The sequence below is a fragment of the Neophocaena asiaeorientalis genome, unplaced genomic scaffold (assembly GCF_003031525.2).
Source record: "Neophocaena asiaeorientalis asiaeorientalis breed wild unplaced genomic scaffold, Neophocaena_asiaeorientalis_V1.1 scaffold96, whole genome shotgun sequence".
Taxonomy (NCBI): domain Eukaryota; kingdom Metazoa; phylum Chordata; class Mammalia; order Artiodactyla; family Phocoenidae; genus Neophocaena; species Neophocaena asiaeorientalis.
The window spans coordinates 5,984,131-6,000,474 of NW_020175831.1; the positions used below are offsets into that span (position 1 = coordinate 5,984,131).

The 16,344-nt window shown below is 42.1% G+C and overlaps 1 protein-coding gene across 1 annotated transcript in view; it reads right to left on the reverse strand.

Annotated features, from left to right (window-relative positions):
* Positions 1-16,344, reverse strand: part of TTN (titin) — a 276,735-nt gene that overhangs the window by 16,315 nt on the left and 244,076 nt on the right. The window contains exons 277-298 of the mRNA XM_024732830.1: positions 15,702-15,998; positions 15,006-15,593; positions 14,610-14,912; positions 14,196-14,492; positions 12,535-12,822; positions 12,123-12,422; positions 11,414-11,716; positions 11,019-11,324; positions 9,149-10,915; positions 8,533-8,826; positions 7,522-7,809; positions 7,105-7,404; positions 4,939-7,005; positions 4,535-4,837; positions 4,111-4,416; positions 3,701-3,991; positions 3,309-3,605; positions 2,874-3,179; positions 1,676-1,981; positions 1,309-1,590; positions 536-1,129; positions 127-414 (exon numbers count right to left, since the gene is read on the reverse strand). Coding sequence (XP_024588598.1) covers positions 127-414; positions 536-1,129; positions 1,309-1,590; positions 1,676-1,981; positions 2,874-3,179; positions 3,309-3,605; positions 3,701-3,991; positions 4,111-4,416; positions 4,535-4,837; positions 4,939-7,005; positions 7,105-7,404; positions 7,522-7,809; positions 8,533-8,826; positions 9,149-10,915; positions 11,019-11,324; positions 11,414-11,716; positions 12,123-12,422; positions 12,535-12,822; positions 14,196-14,492; positions 14,610-14,912; positions 15,006-15,593; positions 15,702-15,998 — 10,371 coding nt within the window. The remainder of the gene's footprint in view (positions 1-126; positions 415-535; positions 1,130-1,308; positions 1,591-1,675; positions 1,982-2,873; positions 3,180-3,308; positions 3,606-3,700; positions 3,992-4,110; positions 4,417-4,534; positions 4,838-4,938; positions 7,006-7,104; positions 7,405-7,521; positions 7,810-8,532; positions 8,827-9,148; positions 10,916-11,018; positions 11,325-11,413; positions 11,717-12,122; positions 12,423-12,534; positions 12,823-14,195; positions 14,493-14,609; positions 14,913-15,005; positions 15,594-15,701; positions 15,999-16,344) is intronic.

Genomic DNA, 16,344 nt, shown 5'->3' on the forward strand with positions numbered 1-16,344 from the left:
CAAGGGTTTTTTTAAAAAAAAAAAAAAAAAAAAAAAAAGAAATCCCGGAGGTTAATTTTCACTTCAGATCAAAATTGGGTGACTAAACAACAACAGCTTGCTTGTGTCTTGGTCTCTCATCCTTACCGAGAATGATAACCTTAATGGTCTCTGAAGTAGTTCCGGTTGCATTCTTCAGTTCAAGTATATAGTCTCCAGTATCTCTGATAGTGGTTTCACGAATGGTTAATTTAGCTACCTTAGTATGAGTTTCAACTGCGACACGCTCTGATTCTCTTAGTTTAGAGCCAGCAAAGAACCAGGAAGCAGCAGGAGGTGGGCGACCAGCAATTGGTATCACCAACTCTACTGGTCTGCCGGCTGGGATGTGGATGGTCTTTTGAGGCATTGTAGAAAGATCGATTGCTGGCAACACTATGAGAAAAAGTAGGCATTTATTCATAAGTATTATTTCTAATGACAAAGTGTCATGAATTCTGAATGTTTCCTTCATTTTCCTTTACTATTATTGCTATTTTGGTGATTTGGTACATACCTCTGAGGTCTTGTACAGTCACGGCTGTGATGATCTCTCTTGGTTCTGACACACCTTTCTCATTTTGTGCCCTTACTCTAAATAAGTACTGTTCACCTTCATTTAAGGAAATAACAGTGTGCTCTAGGACTGTGGGTTTTGAGGTGACAACCTTCATCCATCTGTCGGTGCCAGCTTTGCAGGCCTCAAGAACATAGCCAGTGAGCCGGCTACCACCATCGTACAGTGGTTTCTCCCAGGCAAGGGTAACAGTGGATTTGGTGACATCGACAACTTCTAGCTTCACAGGCACCAAAGGTACTTCCGAGACCAGAACTGCATCAGATGTTTCACAAGGTTCTCCGATGCCATAAATATTTTCTGGCAGCACTCTGAAATAGTACATGGTTCCTTCTATAAGTCCAGAAATTCTGTAGAGCGTCTTGCTGCATTTGGTAGTTACTGTTTTGAATGCTCTCATGGCAGCTTCACGCTTCTCAATAATGTAATTGTTGACAGGAGCTCCACCATCAATTGTGGGAACTTCCCAAGTAATGGTCACAGAATCTCTTGATACTTCCTTAACTTTCACTGAAGGACAGGGACCAGGAGTATCTAAAACAAGAGAATGAAAGATCCATACTTCCTGTTTGCCTGACTGGTTGATAGATTTTTTGGGGGGCAGGAAAACATACTCAACATAGTTCCTTTTAGAGAGGTGATAATCAGAGGTCAAGGTGTATCTTTTTAAAGAATCTACTCACAGCATAGTTCATCTTAAGACAAATACTTACCATATACTTTAACAAGGACAGTTGCTGATTTCTTGCCAGATTGGTTTTCAGCTTCAATGGTGTATTTTCCAGCATCATACCGGTTAACTTTGTCCACAATAAGTAAAGAGTAACTCTCAGTGTTGTCAATGATCGCCCGGCTTGCAAGGTCAATGCCCTTCTTGCTCCATGTGATGACGGGTGGTGGTCTTCCAGATACAGACACCATCAGCCGCAACGAGGCCCCAGCTCTGATGGTCACAATCTTCTTTAAATCATCTGCAAGCTCAAGATCCGGTATTTCTGGAAAGTAAATGTCAAAACTTAATTAATTCATGAACAGGTGTGATGAGAAAATAATTCACCTAAAACCTTATATTATAAATACCTAGTCTTTCCGTGGGCTCAATTTCAGCAGTTGACTCGCTGTATTCACTCATGCCCTTCACGTTCACAGCAGCGACTCTGAAGGAGTATTTCTGGCCCATTTTAAGGTCTGTCACAGTGAATTCATTATTTCTTATTGTGGTGTTGGTATGCACTCGGTACCACTGGTCAGTGTCCTTCTCTTGCATTTCAAGAACATATCCTATGATGTCAGTGCCACCGTCATACATGGGCTTGGTCCAGGCTAAACTAATGCTGTGTTTGGTGGTATCTACAACTCTGGGAGCAGAAGGTGGTCCAGGGGTATCTATGAAATTTTAAAATAAGGATGCAGGTATTACACAAATAAGGAAGCTTGAGATTTGTATTTTTGGTTTTCAAGACTCACTGAGGCATTACCGTTCTTTGTCCACACTCACCAAGATACTCTTTGTAACTAGGCTCTTCTGATGTTGCAGGATAGCACTGTCTGCTCTATTATTACTATTATTATTGTTTTAAGAGTTAAACTTCTTTAGAAAGGTAGATGTTTCTTTCTGGCCACTTTGGCTAACTATGCTGTGTCCTGCTAAGCTCACTGCTAACAGCACCCATTCTCAGGGACTTCTCTTTAGTTGCTCAGCTTTCAGCAGGGTTAATATCACTTGTCACCTCTACATTGCTAATAAGTACAGGAATAAGTTTCTTCTACTTCCTCGATTCAATCCAAGTGATTTATTCCTTTTAGTTCTTGGGCTTAAACTTTGTACAAGGATTTGCCACTTATTTCTGAAGCTTTTGTGACAATTATTTTGTTAGGTGCTTACTAAAATACAAGAAGCTTTATGCTCTGCTAAGCCTCTTAAAAGAGATGTTGTCTTTTTTTCTTTTCAGTAGTTATTATCATTACAACAAAATTCTCTCCATTCTTAGGAAGATTTGCAAAATACATCCCTTTCATATCGGTAGTAGAATACTTTATTTTTATCACAGATTGGAAAATGCTGCAACAATTTTTAGCAATGTAACTGCTAACTTATTGACAGAAGTAGTAGTTGAAATGTTTTCTGTCTTAGGCTGTATTTAAGATCCTTCTAATAAGCATATGACTTTCTAGGCCATTCACAAATTCTACAAGTTACTGGAAATGGCATGTTGGAAAATTATTCGTAATGTGGTTTTGATGGGCATTAGGGTAATTTATGATTCTCGGAACTCACATGATGGTTCTCTGCAAGAGATAAAGTTGGAAGCTTCGCTGGGTTCGCTGTTACCAGCAGCATTTACTGCGGTCACCCGGAACTGGTAATCACAACCTTCCATCAGGCCAGTCACCTTCAGCCTGGTATCATACACCACATGGTCTTTGTTCACACGTGTCCAGCGCAAGCTCTTCTTCTCACGTTTGTCTACTAGATAGTTGCTGATCTCGTTGCCACCGTCAGATTCAGGTTTTGTCCACTGAATGATGATATGCTCTTTGCCAGCCCCAACTTCTTCAGGTATGCCAGGTTGTGATGGAATAGCTGTTTATATTTTTATGAAAATAAAAGGATGATCAGAATCGCACAAAATCACTATTGCTATGACTGTCCTCCCTTCTCCCCGATCCCATTACATTTCAACTGCTGAACTGTTTGAGTGTTAATACTCACTGAAGGAGTTTCTGGCGACAATGGGCTCTGATTCAGCAGGCACACCAGGGCCATATTTGTTTACTGCCCGCACTCGGAATATGTATTCGTTGTTCTTGATGAGTCTGGTAACCACATAGGATAGGGTTGGGCATTCGCCTTCCACAATCACCCAGTTGAGTCTGCTAGTCTCGCGTCTTTCCACGATGTAGTGAGTTATTTCTGCACCTCCATCTTCCTGAGGAAGGCTCCAGGCTAAAGTGCACTTCTCCTCTGTTACTCTGCTGACGGTGAGCTTTCCACATGGGCCCGGGGAATCTGAAACAGGTGTAAGGACGAGCAATGAGGAAGGTGTTTCTTTCTGCCCACGCTTGAGAAAGCTATGAAAATCAAAGATCGTTTGACGTACTTACCGAGAACTTTGACCACGACAGACACGGCCTTGGTCCCACTGGCATTCTTCACCGTTAAAGTGTATCTTCCACTGTCACTTCTGTCACAGAACTTGATCACAGCAGTTGCTCGTTTGCCAGTGTACTGCAGAGAGACTTTTTCACAGAGATCTAGTTCCTTGTCCCCTTTGGTCCAGATAATTTTGGGTTCAGGTTTGCCACCAACTGCAGCATCGAGAACAAGATCCGAGCCTGCTCTGATGGTAACCAGATCACCCTGTAATCTGGCATCGAGTTCGGCTTTGGGTGGAGCTGTCACAGGCAAAATAGATGTGAATGAATATACGATAGTTTATTGTTACAGAAATTGTGATAACTTAAAAGGAGAGCATTGACTATAACTTAAAAGGAGAGCATTGACTATTCTTTACCGTATTCATCTCGGCAAGTGATGGGGCCTGTAGATTCTGATCCTTTGCTAATTACGCCTGCTGCATTCTTGGCCAACACACGGAATTCATAAGTGTCTCCTTCACTGAGAGCAGTAATGGTGAAGAAATTGTCAGATACAATGGTGTAGTTGCACTTGAGCCAGCGACCATCTCCAACTTCACTGACTGGCTTACGCTCTATGATGTAGCCTACAACCTTGCTGCCTCCATCATACACTGGGGCAGACCAAATCAGTGACACCGTTGATCTGGTGACATCTGTCACCTCTGGTCTTCCTGGTGCATCTGGAAGGGATGCAAAAGTAAGGTTAAATGCAACTCTGAATTTTGCTAGTACCAATAATGATGACGATGATGGTGATGATGGTGATAAACAAATGTACCCTTAAATTCTGATACCTACCAACTGGGTTTTGAGCCATCATAGGTCTTGATGCTTCACTGGCTTTGCTAACGCCTGCGGCATTGAGTGCGTACGTTCTGAACTGATACTCCAGTCCTTCTACCAAACTGGTCACTTTGTAGTTGCACTCTAAGCATGGCAGTTTGTTTTCTTTCACCCAAAGAATGGTGTTACGTTCTTTCTTCTCAACCCAGTAGCCGATGACTTTACTGCCACCATCATGATAGGGTTCTTCCCAGCGAATAGACATGGCATTGGCAGACACATGGTAGACCTCAGGTCTGGTAGGTGCACTTGGTGGGACTAAATATAAGCAAAGGTATCAAATATGAATATAGTTTTATAAAATTCAGGGGAAATATTTAATAATAGAGACTTGGAAATACGATTTCTATTTTTCTTACCAAATGGATGCTCAGCAACGATTGGTGCTGATTCCAGAGGCTTGCTGACACCAAATCTGTTCTCTGAACTGACACGGAAAGAATATTCCATGTATTTTGTGAGATGAGTGACTTTAATCTGAGTGCGCTTGACGCTGGAATTGACAAGCTGCCAAGCTGTTGTGCCTGACTCACGCTTTTCAACTATGTAATTAGTAATATCGGTGCCTCCATCATCTTTAGGTTCAGCCCATGACAGGACGCATGATTCAGCTGAGACAGATGAGACTTCAATGGGGCCAGTTACTGGACCTGGCCTTCCAATGACCACAACTGTGATGGTAAATGTTTTAACACCAGCTGTATTTTCCAGGGTCAGGAAGTACCTTCCAGAGTCACCTCTCATGCTGTCCTTTACAGACAGGGTGGTTCTGTCTTTTGTTGTTGTGATACTCACGCGATCTGTCTCCTTAAGTCTCATTTCTTCAAGCTTCCATGTTACTTTGGGGGCGGGACGACCACTGATTGGCACGTCAATGGTAAACGTGCTGCCTGCTTTGCAAGTTATGAGCTGATTGGTAATTCCAGTGAGATCAGCTGTGGGCTCAATTTGAGGCTCCTTGATGATGACAGAAGAGAAGGCTTCCCTGGGTTCACTGTAGCCAGCATCATTCTTGGCCTTCACGCGGAATTCATATTCAGTGTTCTCAGTGAGGTGCTCCACTGTGAAAGTCAGCTGTTTGGTGTGACCAGCTTCAACCCAGAAGTCAGATCCCTTTTGTCTCATTTCGAGCAGGTAGCCAGAGATTCGGCTGCCTCCATCATGGTCAGGTTTAAGCCAAGCTAAGACCACAGAGGATTTGCTTGTGTCAATGACATCAAGTCTCTTTGGTGGAGCAGGCTGTTCCGTGGCTACCATTGGTTCTGGCATTTCATAGGGTTCACCAACACCATACTCATTTTCTGCAGAAACACGGAAATAGTATGGAACGCCTTCTACCAGGTCGTTGACCTTGAGGATCTGACGAGTGCATTTTTCACTGACTATCTGCCAACTACGGCGACTGGCTTCTCGTTTCTCTACCACGTAGTGATGGATTCGGGCACCCCCATCAAGGAGAGGGGCATCCCACATCAATGTAACAGATCCCCGGGTCACATCCTTGAAGGTAATTGGGCCAGGTGGGCCTGGAGAGTCTAGCACCTTTACGGTGAATGTGATTGACTTACTACCGCTGTTGTTTTCCACAGTAAGGGTATATTTCCCTGCGTCGTTTCGGTTGCAGTTTTCCACGGTGAGGGTGCTGAAGGAGTCTGTTGTATGGATATCAGCCCGAATGCTAAGGTTAGAGTCAGGTTTGCTCCACACAGCTGTCGGAGTCGGTCTACCCTGATAGGCAATGAAGAGGCGAATACTGGCCCCAGCTCTCACAATATGAGTCTGCTTGAAGTTGGCATCGATGTCTAACTCAGGAGCTGATAATCGGTCAACTGCTTTAATGGTGCCGGTCACTTCACAGCTGTCTCCTTTTCCAGCACCATTGACAGCACTAACCCGGAATTTGTATTCTGCACCTGCTTGTAGATCAGTAACTGTATATCTTGTTTTCACACATCCTTCTGCATTCACCTTGTGCCAGTCTCCTAAGTCAGCTTTGCACATTTCAATAATATACCCAATTATCTCCATCCCTCCGTCAAACACTGGCTTAGACCATTCTAAGCTCACAGTTGTCTTTGATGTGTCTGTCACTTTGACCACAGTGGGAGCACTTGGGGGGTTGACTGGCTCTCTACATTTGATTAGTCTTGAGATACCACTTGCAGGTCCTACTCCTGCAGCATTTTCAGCCATGACATGGAATTCATACTCATTGCCCTCTGTCAGACCGGTGACTTTGAATCTTGTCTCAGAGATTGGTCGTTTGCTGATCACTTTCACCCATCGTGTGCTTTTCTTTTCTCTCCTTTCAAGGATGTACTGTTGGATTTCACTGCCACCATCTGATTCTGGCCTTGCCCATGTCAGGGTAATGCTATTGCCTGTTACATTGCTAGGTTCTGGAGTGCCAGGGGAATCGGGAGTAGCTGTAAAATGAAAACAAAGAAAGAAAGAAACCAATTAGACACATTTGCTTGGAAGTTAACCTTATGACATAGTACCACTTAGTAAAAATGGTCGCTTACTGTACTGTATTTGAGCAACCACTGGGTCAGAATCCAGTGGCCTGCCAACACCAAACTTGTTGACTGCAGAAATACGGAATTGGTATTCATTGCCAGTTATTAGTTTAGTGGCGGTATAGCTGAGGGCTTCACAATTATCCTCAATTAGCGCCCAAGCAAGTCTGCTGGTTTCCCGTTTTTCAATGATGTAGTGCGATACGGGAGCACAGCCGTCATTGAGTGGAGCATCCCACCACAAGGTCATCTTCTCGCCAGTTATACTGGTGAATCTTATTGGCCCGACTGGTTTTCCTGGTGTATCTATAAGAAAAAGGTTCCAGAGTTAGTTTCTTTCTCCTTGGCCATTAAAATGCAATCAGGCATGTCTTTAATCCAAGTCCTGTACATTGTAAGATTAAGAAGCTATTTTATGAGTACCTTGTACTTTCACTGTAATTTCTGCTTTTGTGGAGCCAGATGCATTTTTGGCTTCCACTCTGTATACACCACGATGGTCCCGAGTAGCATCTCTAACAAAGAGGCTGGTGGATCCAAGGACATCAGTTATTTCCATATTCATCCTCTTCTCAATTTCTTCTCCATCTTTGAACCAAGTTACTCGAGGTACTGGCCGTCCTTGCACCAAAGCTTTAATTCTAAGGCTCTCTCCAGACTTAATAGTGACACCATCAAAGTACTCAGGGCCAAACTCTACAATTGGTGCAACTACAAAAGAGACAATATGCATTAGTTTGGCTTAATGAAGACTTAAATAAGCATGTTTTTCATTGGCACCATATCATAAATCCTGAAAGGGTAATGCTTATACCAAAGGCTATTCTGAAAGGATTGATAGTTGAGAATTTAGACTATGGGGTTAAACATTTGCATATTATTAGGTTATTGCCTTTGTTATATCTGTCATGTTATTAATCTTGCATTTCCATTTGTAAAAAGAGAAATGAAACATTTACGGATCATTTACTTCCTGATACTGCTGCATATTCAAACAAGTTCCTGTGCGGGGCCATCAGCTGCACTCAGGCAAGGTGATAATTGTGCTGTTGGACCTGTGTTGTGTTTTAGTAACTTCAGTCGAGAGGGACAGTTATTCTTGGGACCTTTTTTTCTTCATTTATTATAAATGACTGAAATCACAAAGCTAAAAACTCATTCCCACTTGCATGCTATTTATATGGAAATGAAATAGTAGACGTGGTAAAAAGAATTGATGCTAATTACATTTTTTTCTTCTCTTCATCTGAAAGGTAGAAAATCGAATTCATCCACCTAACAACCTTTGGTAATCTGTATGAAATGTTGTTTCTCTTCCCATTTTTATAGACCAGCCCCCCCAAAATATATATATATATTTTTTTTTTTTTTTTTTTTTTTTTTTTTAAATGTGAATGCTCTTAGTTACATTGGAAATTGGTTGTAAATGCTTACCATTTTCGTCCCTTGTCATAATTACGCCAGAAGACTGTGAGGGCGGGCTTATGGTTCCAACAGCGTTTCTTGCAAGTATTCTGAACTCATATCGATCCCCAGGACTAAGTCCTGTTGCCGTGTACTGGCATTCGCTGACATCACTAAAGTTGCATCTGGTCCAGTGATCGCTCCCTTGCCGTTTCTCGATGTTGTAGGCCACAATCTTACTGCCTCCATCACGCAGTGGTGGGTTCCATTTCAGAGTGATGGTTTCCCGGGTGACATCAATGTAGTCAGGAGTGCCGGGTGGGTCTATAAATTAGATGCAAGTTAAAGGCATCGTTATTTCTGTAATCAACTCTTAATCTTCAGTGGAAGGAAAATAAATAAATCCCCCAAACTCATTTTAGCCATTAATTGCAATTTTTTTTTTGTATCAGAGTCTTTAAAAAAAGAATTTTAAATTGCTCTTTTAGACTGATTTAAAATCATCCCCCTTGCTTTACCTGACCAGCTCTCTAGTGGCTAGGAAATATGTGAGAAGGTGATACGTGGAAGAAAAGCAGTGTTTGAGTTGTCACTAACACATTCAGTTGTGGAATTAAATATATTTGAATAATCCTCGGTCACTTACCTACTGGGGAAACAGCTAAGGTAAATTTGCTTGGGTCACTAGGTGAGCTTAGGCCGGCAGAATTTTCAGCGTATACACGGAACTGGTAATCCAGGCCTTCCATTAGTCCAGTAGCTCTGTGTTCTCTTCCAGATATCGGTGATGTGTTAATTCTTTGCCACAGGATGCTATTTCTTTCTTTCTTTTCAACATGGTATCCAGTAACCTCTGAACCGCCATCATAAACTGGAGCATCCCAACTTAGGGACATGCCATCAGAAGTCACATTGTATGTAACTGGCTTTCCTGGGGGGCCAGGAATCCTGAACTGGTGTTTTGCCACAATGATGTTTGAGTCAAGTGGCTGGCTGACTCCATATCTGTTTTCTGCCCTAACTCTAAACTGGTATTCAGCATCTTTGACTAGATTAGGAACTTTGAAAGTTGTCCGGGCAACACTGGAACACACCATCTTCCAATTAGTTTGTGAAGCTTCTCGCTTCTCAATGCTGTAACAGGTAATTTCTCCCCCTCCATCGTCATCGGGCACATCCCATGATATGATGACACTGTCAGCCTTGACTTCATCAAATCGAATGGGCCCTTTGGGCTTTGATGGTGGGCCGAGTGTGATGATTGTAATGGGAAATGAGTTTCGACAAACTGCGTTATCGAGAATAATGGTGTATTTCCCTCCATTCTCCTTCTTTGCGTTCTTAATACTCAAAGTAAGTTTGTTTTCAGTTTTACTCAAACGAACACGTTCGCTTTCTTTCAACGGCAAACTGTCTTTCAGCCAACTGATAGATGGTTTAGGTTTTCCTTTATAAGGTAGCTCGAGGTGCACATTATGCCCAATTCTCACAGTGACTTGTGCCCCAGGGATTTCTGACAGGTCAACTTGCGGCGGAATTACAAGTTCTTTCACTGTAATTGGCCCAATAGTGACGCCATCACTCAGTCCTTTCTCATTTCTGGCAGACACTCTGAATTCCAGGACTGAATGTTCCTTGAGTTGGCTAACCTCAATTTCACATGTCTTACTTACACCAGCATGTGACCATGTTTGTTCGCCTTCACCTTTCCTTTCCACAGTATAATCTGTGATGACACTACCACCATCAAAGTCAGGCTTGGTCCAGCTCAGGGTAACAGATGTTTTTGTTGAGTCTTTCACTGAGAGATCGCGTATAGGAGCTGGTACTTCGGCAGCCTTCACTGGCTCTGTAGTTTCACAGGGTTCCCCGATTCCAATTTCATTTTCTGCAAGAACTCTGAAGAAGAATGGAGTTTTCTCTGACAAATCTGTTACCTTAAAGGATGTGCTAGAACACTTGTGTGACACTGAAGACCATGTTCTCTTGGTGGCATCTTTCTTCTCAATGATGTAGTTAATTATGGGAGATCCTCCGTCAATGAGAGGAGACTCCCAGAGCAATGTGACTGTGCCTCGAGAAACATGTTTAATCTGTAGTTTCTGGCAGGCAGCTGGTGTATCAAGCACTTTAACGCTCACAGTTGAAGACGTTGGCTGACCAACGCCATTTTCTATTGTGAGAATATATTTGCCCGTATCATTGCGAGTGACTTGAGGAATAGTGAGTAATGAAGATGAATCAGTGTTTTGAATGCTGTATCTGGCATCACTGCCAAGATTCTTCTCATCTTTTCTCCATGTGACAGTAGGTGGAGGTCTGCCTTTGAAGGGAATCAACACTTGTACGTCTTCACCGGCTTTAGCTATAATGGAGGTCCTGAAAGCCACATCTAGGTCGATCTCTGGTTCCTCTGTAGACATAAAATGGGCATATACAATGAATTTTAAAGCAAGGAAATGAGTGATTTCCTCTATTAAAAAAATAAAAACACAATCATACCAGTAGGTACGTACCAAGTATATCTTTGGCCTGTACGGGTTCAGTCATTTCTATAGGTTCCCCTTGTCCGGCACAGTTTACAGCGGATACCTGGAAGTAGTAATTGACTCCAGGTTTCAGGTTAGATACCACATACTCTGTAGTTCTGACCTCTCCTTTTGTAGAGACAACAGTCCATTCCTCTTCCTCTCCTTGTCTCATGCCAACAACATATCCAGTAACAGCACTGCCCCCATCGTAGACCGGCTTACTCCAGCCAAGAGTGATGGACGATTTAGTTGAATCTTCGATTCTTATCTTAGCCGGTGGGCCTGGAGGATCTGGCATGGCCAATCACAGTACCGTAATTACATAATCGTGTACAGTTTGGTGACATGAAAGAAGACATAGGTGAAGACACCACACTTACCAATAGGATCAGCAGCTTTGTAGAAGTCAGATGGTTCAGAAAATGGACCCTGTCCAGCAGCATTTATAGCACAAACTCGGTATTGATAGTCACTGTGTTCCGTGAGTCCTGTCACTTTCTGTCTGGTGTCACGGATAGTCTCCTTTAGGACTTTAAACCATCCCAGACTCTTCTTGTCTCGTTTCTCAAGGAAATAGCCGCTTATGTCACTACCACCATCTGCAACTGGCCTGTTCCAGACAACAGTCATCGAATTCTTGGTTATCTTTGTCACCTCTGGCACGCTCGGAGGCCCAGGTGTGACTGTTTAGAAAGGAAGAGGAAAATGAGTTCAAAGGATCAACATTACTGATAAATTCTACCTTTTAATCTTCAAATCCTATCTAAGAATATTGGTTTCATTTATTATACTTTCTACCTGGTGAAAAGGATGATAATGAGAAGCAATATGATGAACAAGAAAATAAAAGTCAATCAAGCTCTGAAAACGTATTCATAAGCTAGCAGAATAGTATGTATGTATGTATGTATGTATTGGCCGCGTTGCATGGCTTGAGGGATCTTAGTTCCCCAACCGGGGATCGAATCCGTGCCTTGGCAGTGAAAGTGCCAAGTCCTAACCACTGGACCACCAGGGAATTCCCAGTTTACATTTATTTTTAAATTTTCAGGTATTTGATTTTAGTTTTCTAATGAAATCATGTCTCACCAAATGCATTCTTTGCTACCACTGGGTGAGATTCCAGTGCATCACCAATTCCGTATTTGTTCACAGCGCGAACCCGGAAGATGTATTCATTTCCTTTGATAATCTTGGTGGTCGTAATGATGTACTCTTCCAAATTTTCAGACACCATAGACCACACGACGCGGCTTGTCTCACGCTTTTCCACGATGTAGTGAGTGACTTTTGCACCGCCATCATCCGCTGGAGGCTGCCAGAGAAGAGTTATCTTTGTAGCAGTGACGGTCTTAAATTCAATTGGTCCACCTGGAGGTCCTGGTTTGTCTGTGAATGAAAAAACAAAATGGTATATTAGTAAATTTTAGAAGGCTTCTAATTTAAAATTATTAAGTTTTAGGCAAACAAAATATGATGTGGGCCTGTATTCACCACCTACCAAGGATCTGCACTCTGATGGTGGCTGAGGCTGAGCCTATGGCATTCCTTAGTTTTAATTCATAGCTTCCACTGTTAAGGCGAGTTGCATCTTTGATGAGTATAGCTGCAAGGTCAGTGGTATTTTCGACACACACCAGTGCACTGGTTTGTAACTCTTTATCATCTTTATACCACTCAATTGTAGGCTCAGGTTTGCCAGAAATGCCAGCTCTGAGCTTCACAGATGTACCTGCTCTGTATTTGACAACTTCTGTATATTCTAGAGGCAAATCAATTACGGGTCCACCTTCAAGAAAAACAGATGAGAAATATTTAGAAAATCACAAGGATGAAATAAATAATTGCCGCAACTTCAAAGTAAGCTCATTGGCCTTTATTAAATAATGCACACGAAGTAGTTCTAATACTGTTTATATTTTACATTTAATTTTACAAGCCACTCTTTTATCACAGATGGGGAAGAAAGACTGTGAGTAAGCTCTGTACCCCAGTGACACTGCACTAATTGCACAGGGACTTAAATGCCTTTGAAATGTATTTTAACATCTATCAGGTGTTTTATTCCAGTGATGCGATGGGATATGGCAGTGAGAGCATCATTGCAGAAGCTGAATTATATGTTTTCTTTTATTCTAGCTCTCCTTCCTCTGACTACCTCTGATTCTTTTTATTTTCCCTTCCCAGTTCACTGGTATCCAAGTGGGGGCATTTCACATCAGACCCTTGAATTCTGAATTATCTACTCACAGAGCTGTAAACTTGCCTGGACTGATTTTCTGCCAGGCTGCTTAAGGTTTTTGAGAAACAGAATTAATTTGACTTGCTTCACAGTCTCACAAATACTGACTCAGTGTCTACAAAGCCTGGTTCATAAAGAGAAGCCCTGGGATTCTCAGCATGAGGATGGGAGTGGATACTTTTGCCCAGATACCGTAGAGACTCCTCCTTGAAAATGGGGACTTTTAGAAAAAGTGTCACAGGGTACCTAACTCTCATGAAATTTTAATTTTCAAAGCACTGTTGAGTTGAATGTGCCACTTATTTTCCAGAATGGTCAAGTGTGTGTATTTTGGACTGACAGCCATGTAGAGAGAATTCTGGAGTCTGTCTGTTTGAATACCCACCCTATTGTTAATGAGCTGCTTGATGTTGGGGAAGTTATATAAGTGCTCTAAACCTCAGTTTCTCTTCTGTAAAATGGGCTTATCTTAAGGCTGTTAGAACTAGGGGAGAGAATTCATGGAAAGTACCCAGTAAATGTTAGCTGCTGCTAATATTATCATCATTAATGCCTCTGTTTAGTCTTTCACTTATTTCAGAGGAATATTCTCTGGGCATTCAACCATGGTTTTAATTATTGATGCTGAAAATTTTAAACAGAAGAGTGAAAACACCAACTCATGTAATCAAAGCATCATGAAAGGCTGAAGTCAGAAAGCTCTTTAGGTATCCTGTAGTCCAAATCTCATGTTTTTACAGTTACGTCAAGAGGCCTGGAGGGGTTATGGAATTTTCCTACGACTCACAGCTAATTCATAATTTCTTCTAAAAGTCTAACAACGTACATAGTAAAAGTTATCCTACAGATTAGGACCACAAAAGTAAGACAAAATACTGAGTTAAATTGCTGTTGGGATTCAAACTGCTAAAAATGCTTACCATAAGAATCGATGCATGTAATGGGGCCTGCAACCTCAGATGGATTGCTGATGGAACCGACAGCATTTCTAGCAAAGACACGGAATTCGTACTGGGAATTCTGAGTCAAGCCAGAGACAGTGAGTTGAGTCTCGGTAACGTTGGTGAAGCTGGCCTTGGCCCATCTGCCATCTGGAAGGTCTCGTCTCTCAACAATGTAGCCTGTAATCTTGCTTCCTCCATCATAAGCTGGTTGTTGCCACGAAAGGTTGACAGAGTTCTTTGAAACATCAGTGATACGGACATTTCTTGGGGGTTCTGTGGTAATGACAGGAAGCAGATTAGTGGCACTTACTTCAACATTATTTTGCTTTGCAGAAAGAAGGTTTGCGTTTTTAAGTAGTGAGAACTGTCCTTCTAATGACAAATACATACCGCAGGCATCAATGGCTAGGACTGGTTCTGAAGGATGGCTGGGTTTTCCAATACCAGCAGCATTTTCTGCATACACCCTGAATTCGTAGACAAGTCCAGCACTGATGGTTGTGACTGTGAAGTGAGTGGTGCGGATGACCATTTTGTTGGCTTTCTGCCATAAGATAGAGTTTCTGTCTTTCATTTCCAGGTGATAGCCTATAACTGCACTGCCTCCACTGGACACTGGTTCATGCCAGCCCACGGTGATACTTTCTCGAGTGACTTTAGTGACCCATGGTGTAGATGGCGGTCCAGGTGTTGCTACAAAAGAGAGAAATCCCACAGGTTAATACAGACCTTTAAAACATTTATGTATATGGAAACCTGGGATCTTTGAAAAGTTTGACAACTTACTGTATGGTAGTTTGACAACCACACAAGCCGAATCTATGTGATCACTGATGCCAAAGCGGTTTTCTGCCTTGATGCGGAATTGGTATTCTTGTCCTGTGCTCAGTTTCATGACTTTAATCATGGTTCTTGCAACTGTCGCAGACACTTCAGTCCATACTGCAGTACTTGTCTCTCTCTTGAGTACAATGTAATTGGTAACCTGACTTCCACCATCATACTTAGGTGGCTCCCACTTGAGAGTCACGCTCTCTTCAGTTACATCACTAATCACAACAGGGCCAGTTGCGGGACCAGGCCTGTCCAGTATGATGATGTTAATGAAAGCTTTGGTTGTTCCACTGGAGTTGGCAGCAGTGATCTCATATCTTCCAGCATCAGCAGCAATGCTTTCTTTGAGATTGATGGTCAGGTTCTCAGCAGTAATTTCAGTGTTAAATCTCATGGTTGCTTTCAGCGGGACACCATCTCTTGATAAGGTCACTTTGGGCAGTGGTTTTCCAGAAATTGGAATATCAACTTTAAGGTTTGAACCAGATCTAACATAGACGGTATGACTTGGGAAGTTCTTCATGTCAATTTCAGGTGGTTCTGAAAAATAAGAGTATGGAAGGTGAAGGTGAAAAACGTTTTCTTGCAAATTAACTTAAGTCAATGCAAGTAATTTCAAATTTTGCTTCTGCATAAAATTAGACATACCTAGCTGCTCCTTTACAAGGACAGGAAGCAGAAGCTCTCTTGGGTCACTCAGACCAGCTTGATTTTCAGCAAACACCCGGAAAAAGTATTCAGAATTCTCCCTCAGACCAGAAATGACATGATGGGTTGACTTTACCACTGCACATCTCACCCAATTTTTCTGTCCTTTTTCTAGTGCTTCAATGACATAATGTACAATTCTGCTTCCACCATCATGTTCTGGCTTCACCCAGGCCAGGGAAACACTATCTTTGGATACACTTGTTACTCCAAGTTTTTCGGGTGGGCTTGGTTTTTCTAAGAAAGTAAAACATCAGAAGAAAGAGAAGTTATTAGAACATTTATTCCCCACCTGTGTTCTTCCTGCATTGTGAAAAGAAAGATTTTTAAATGAAGGCCACAGAGTTACTTTTATTTGAGTCTTTCTTACTTTTTACATGATCAGTTTGGCTTCTGAGCCAAGCAAAACTTTCCCAGGCTTTGTCATTTTATGTTATAGCATGTCATAGCATTCAAATCAAGTAAGTGTCAAATGACCAAATAAAATGATTAAATTTATCCCAAATTTATCATGGGTGTAAAAATGAGGAATGAGATGAACAATCTTGTAAGAAACACTATCATACAATTTCTGCACACACAC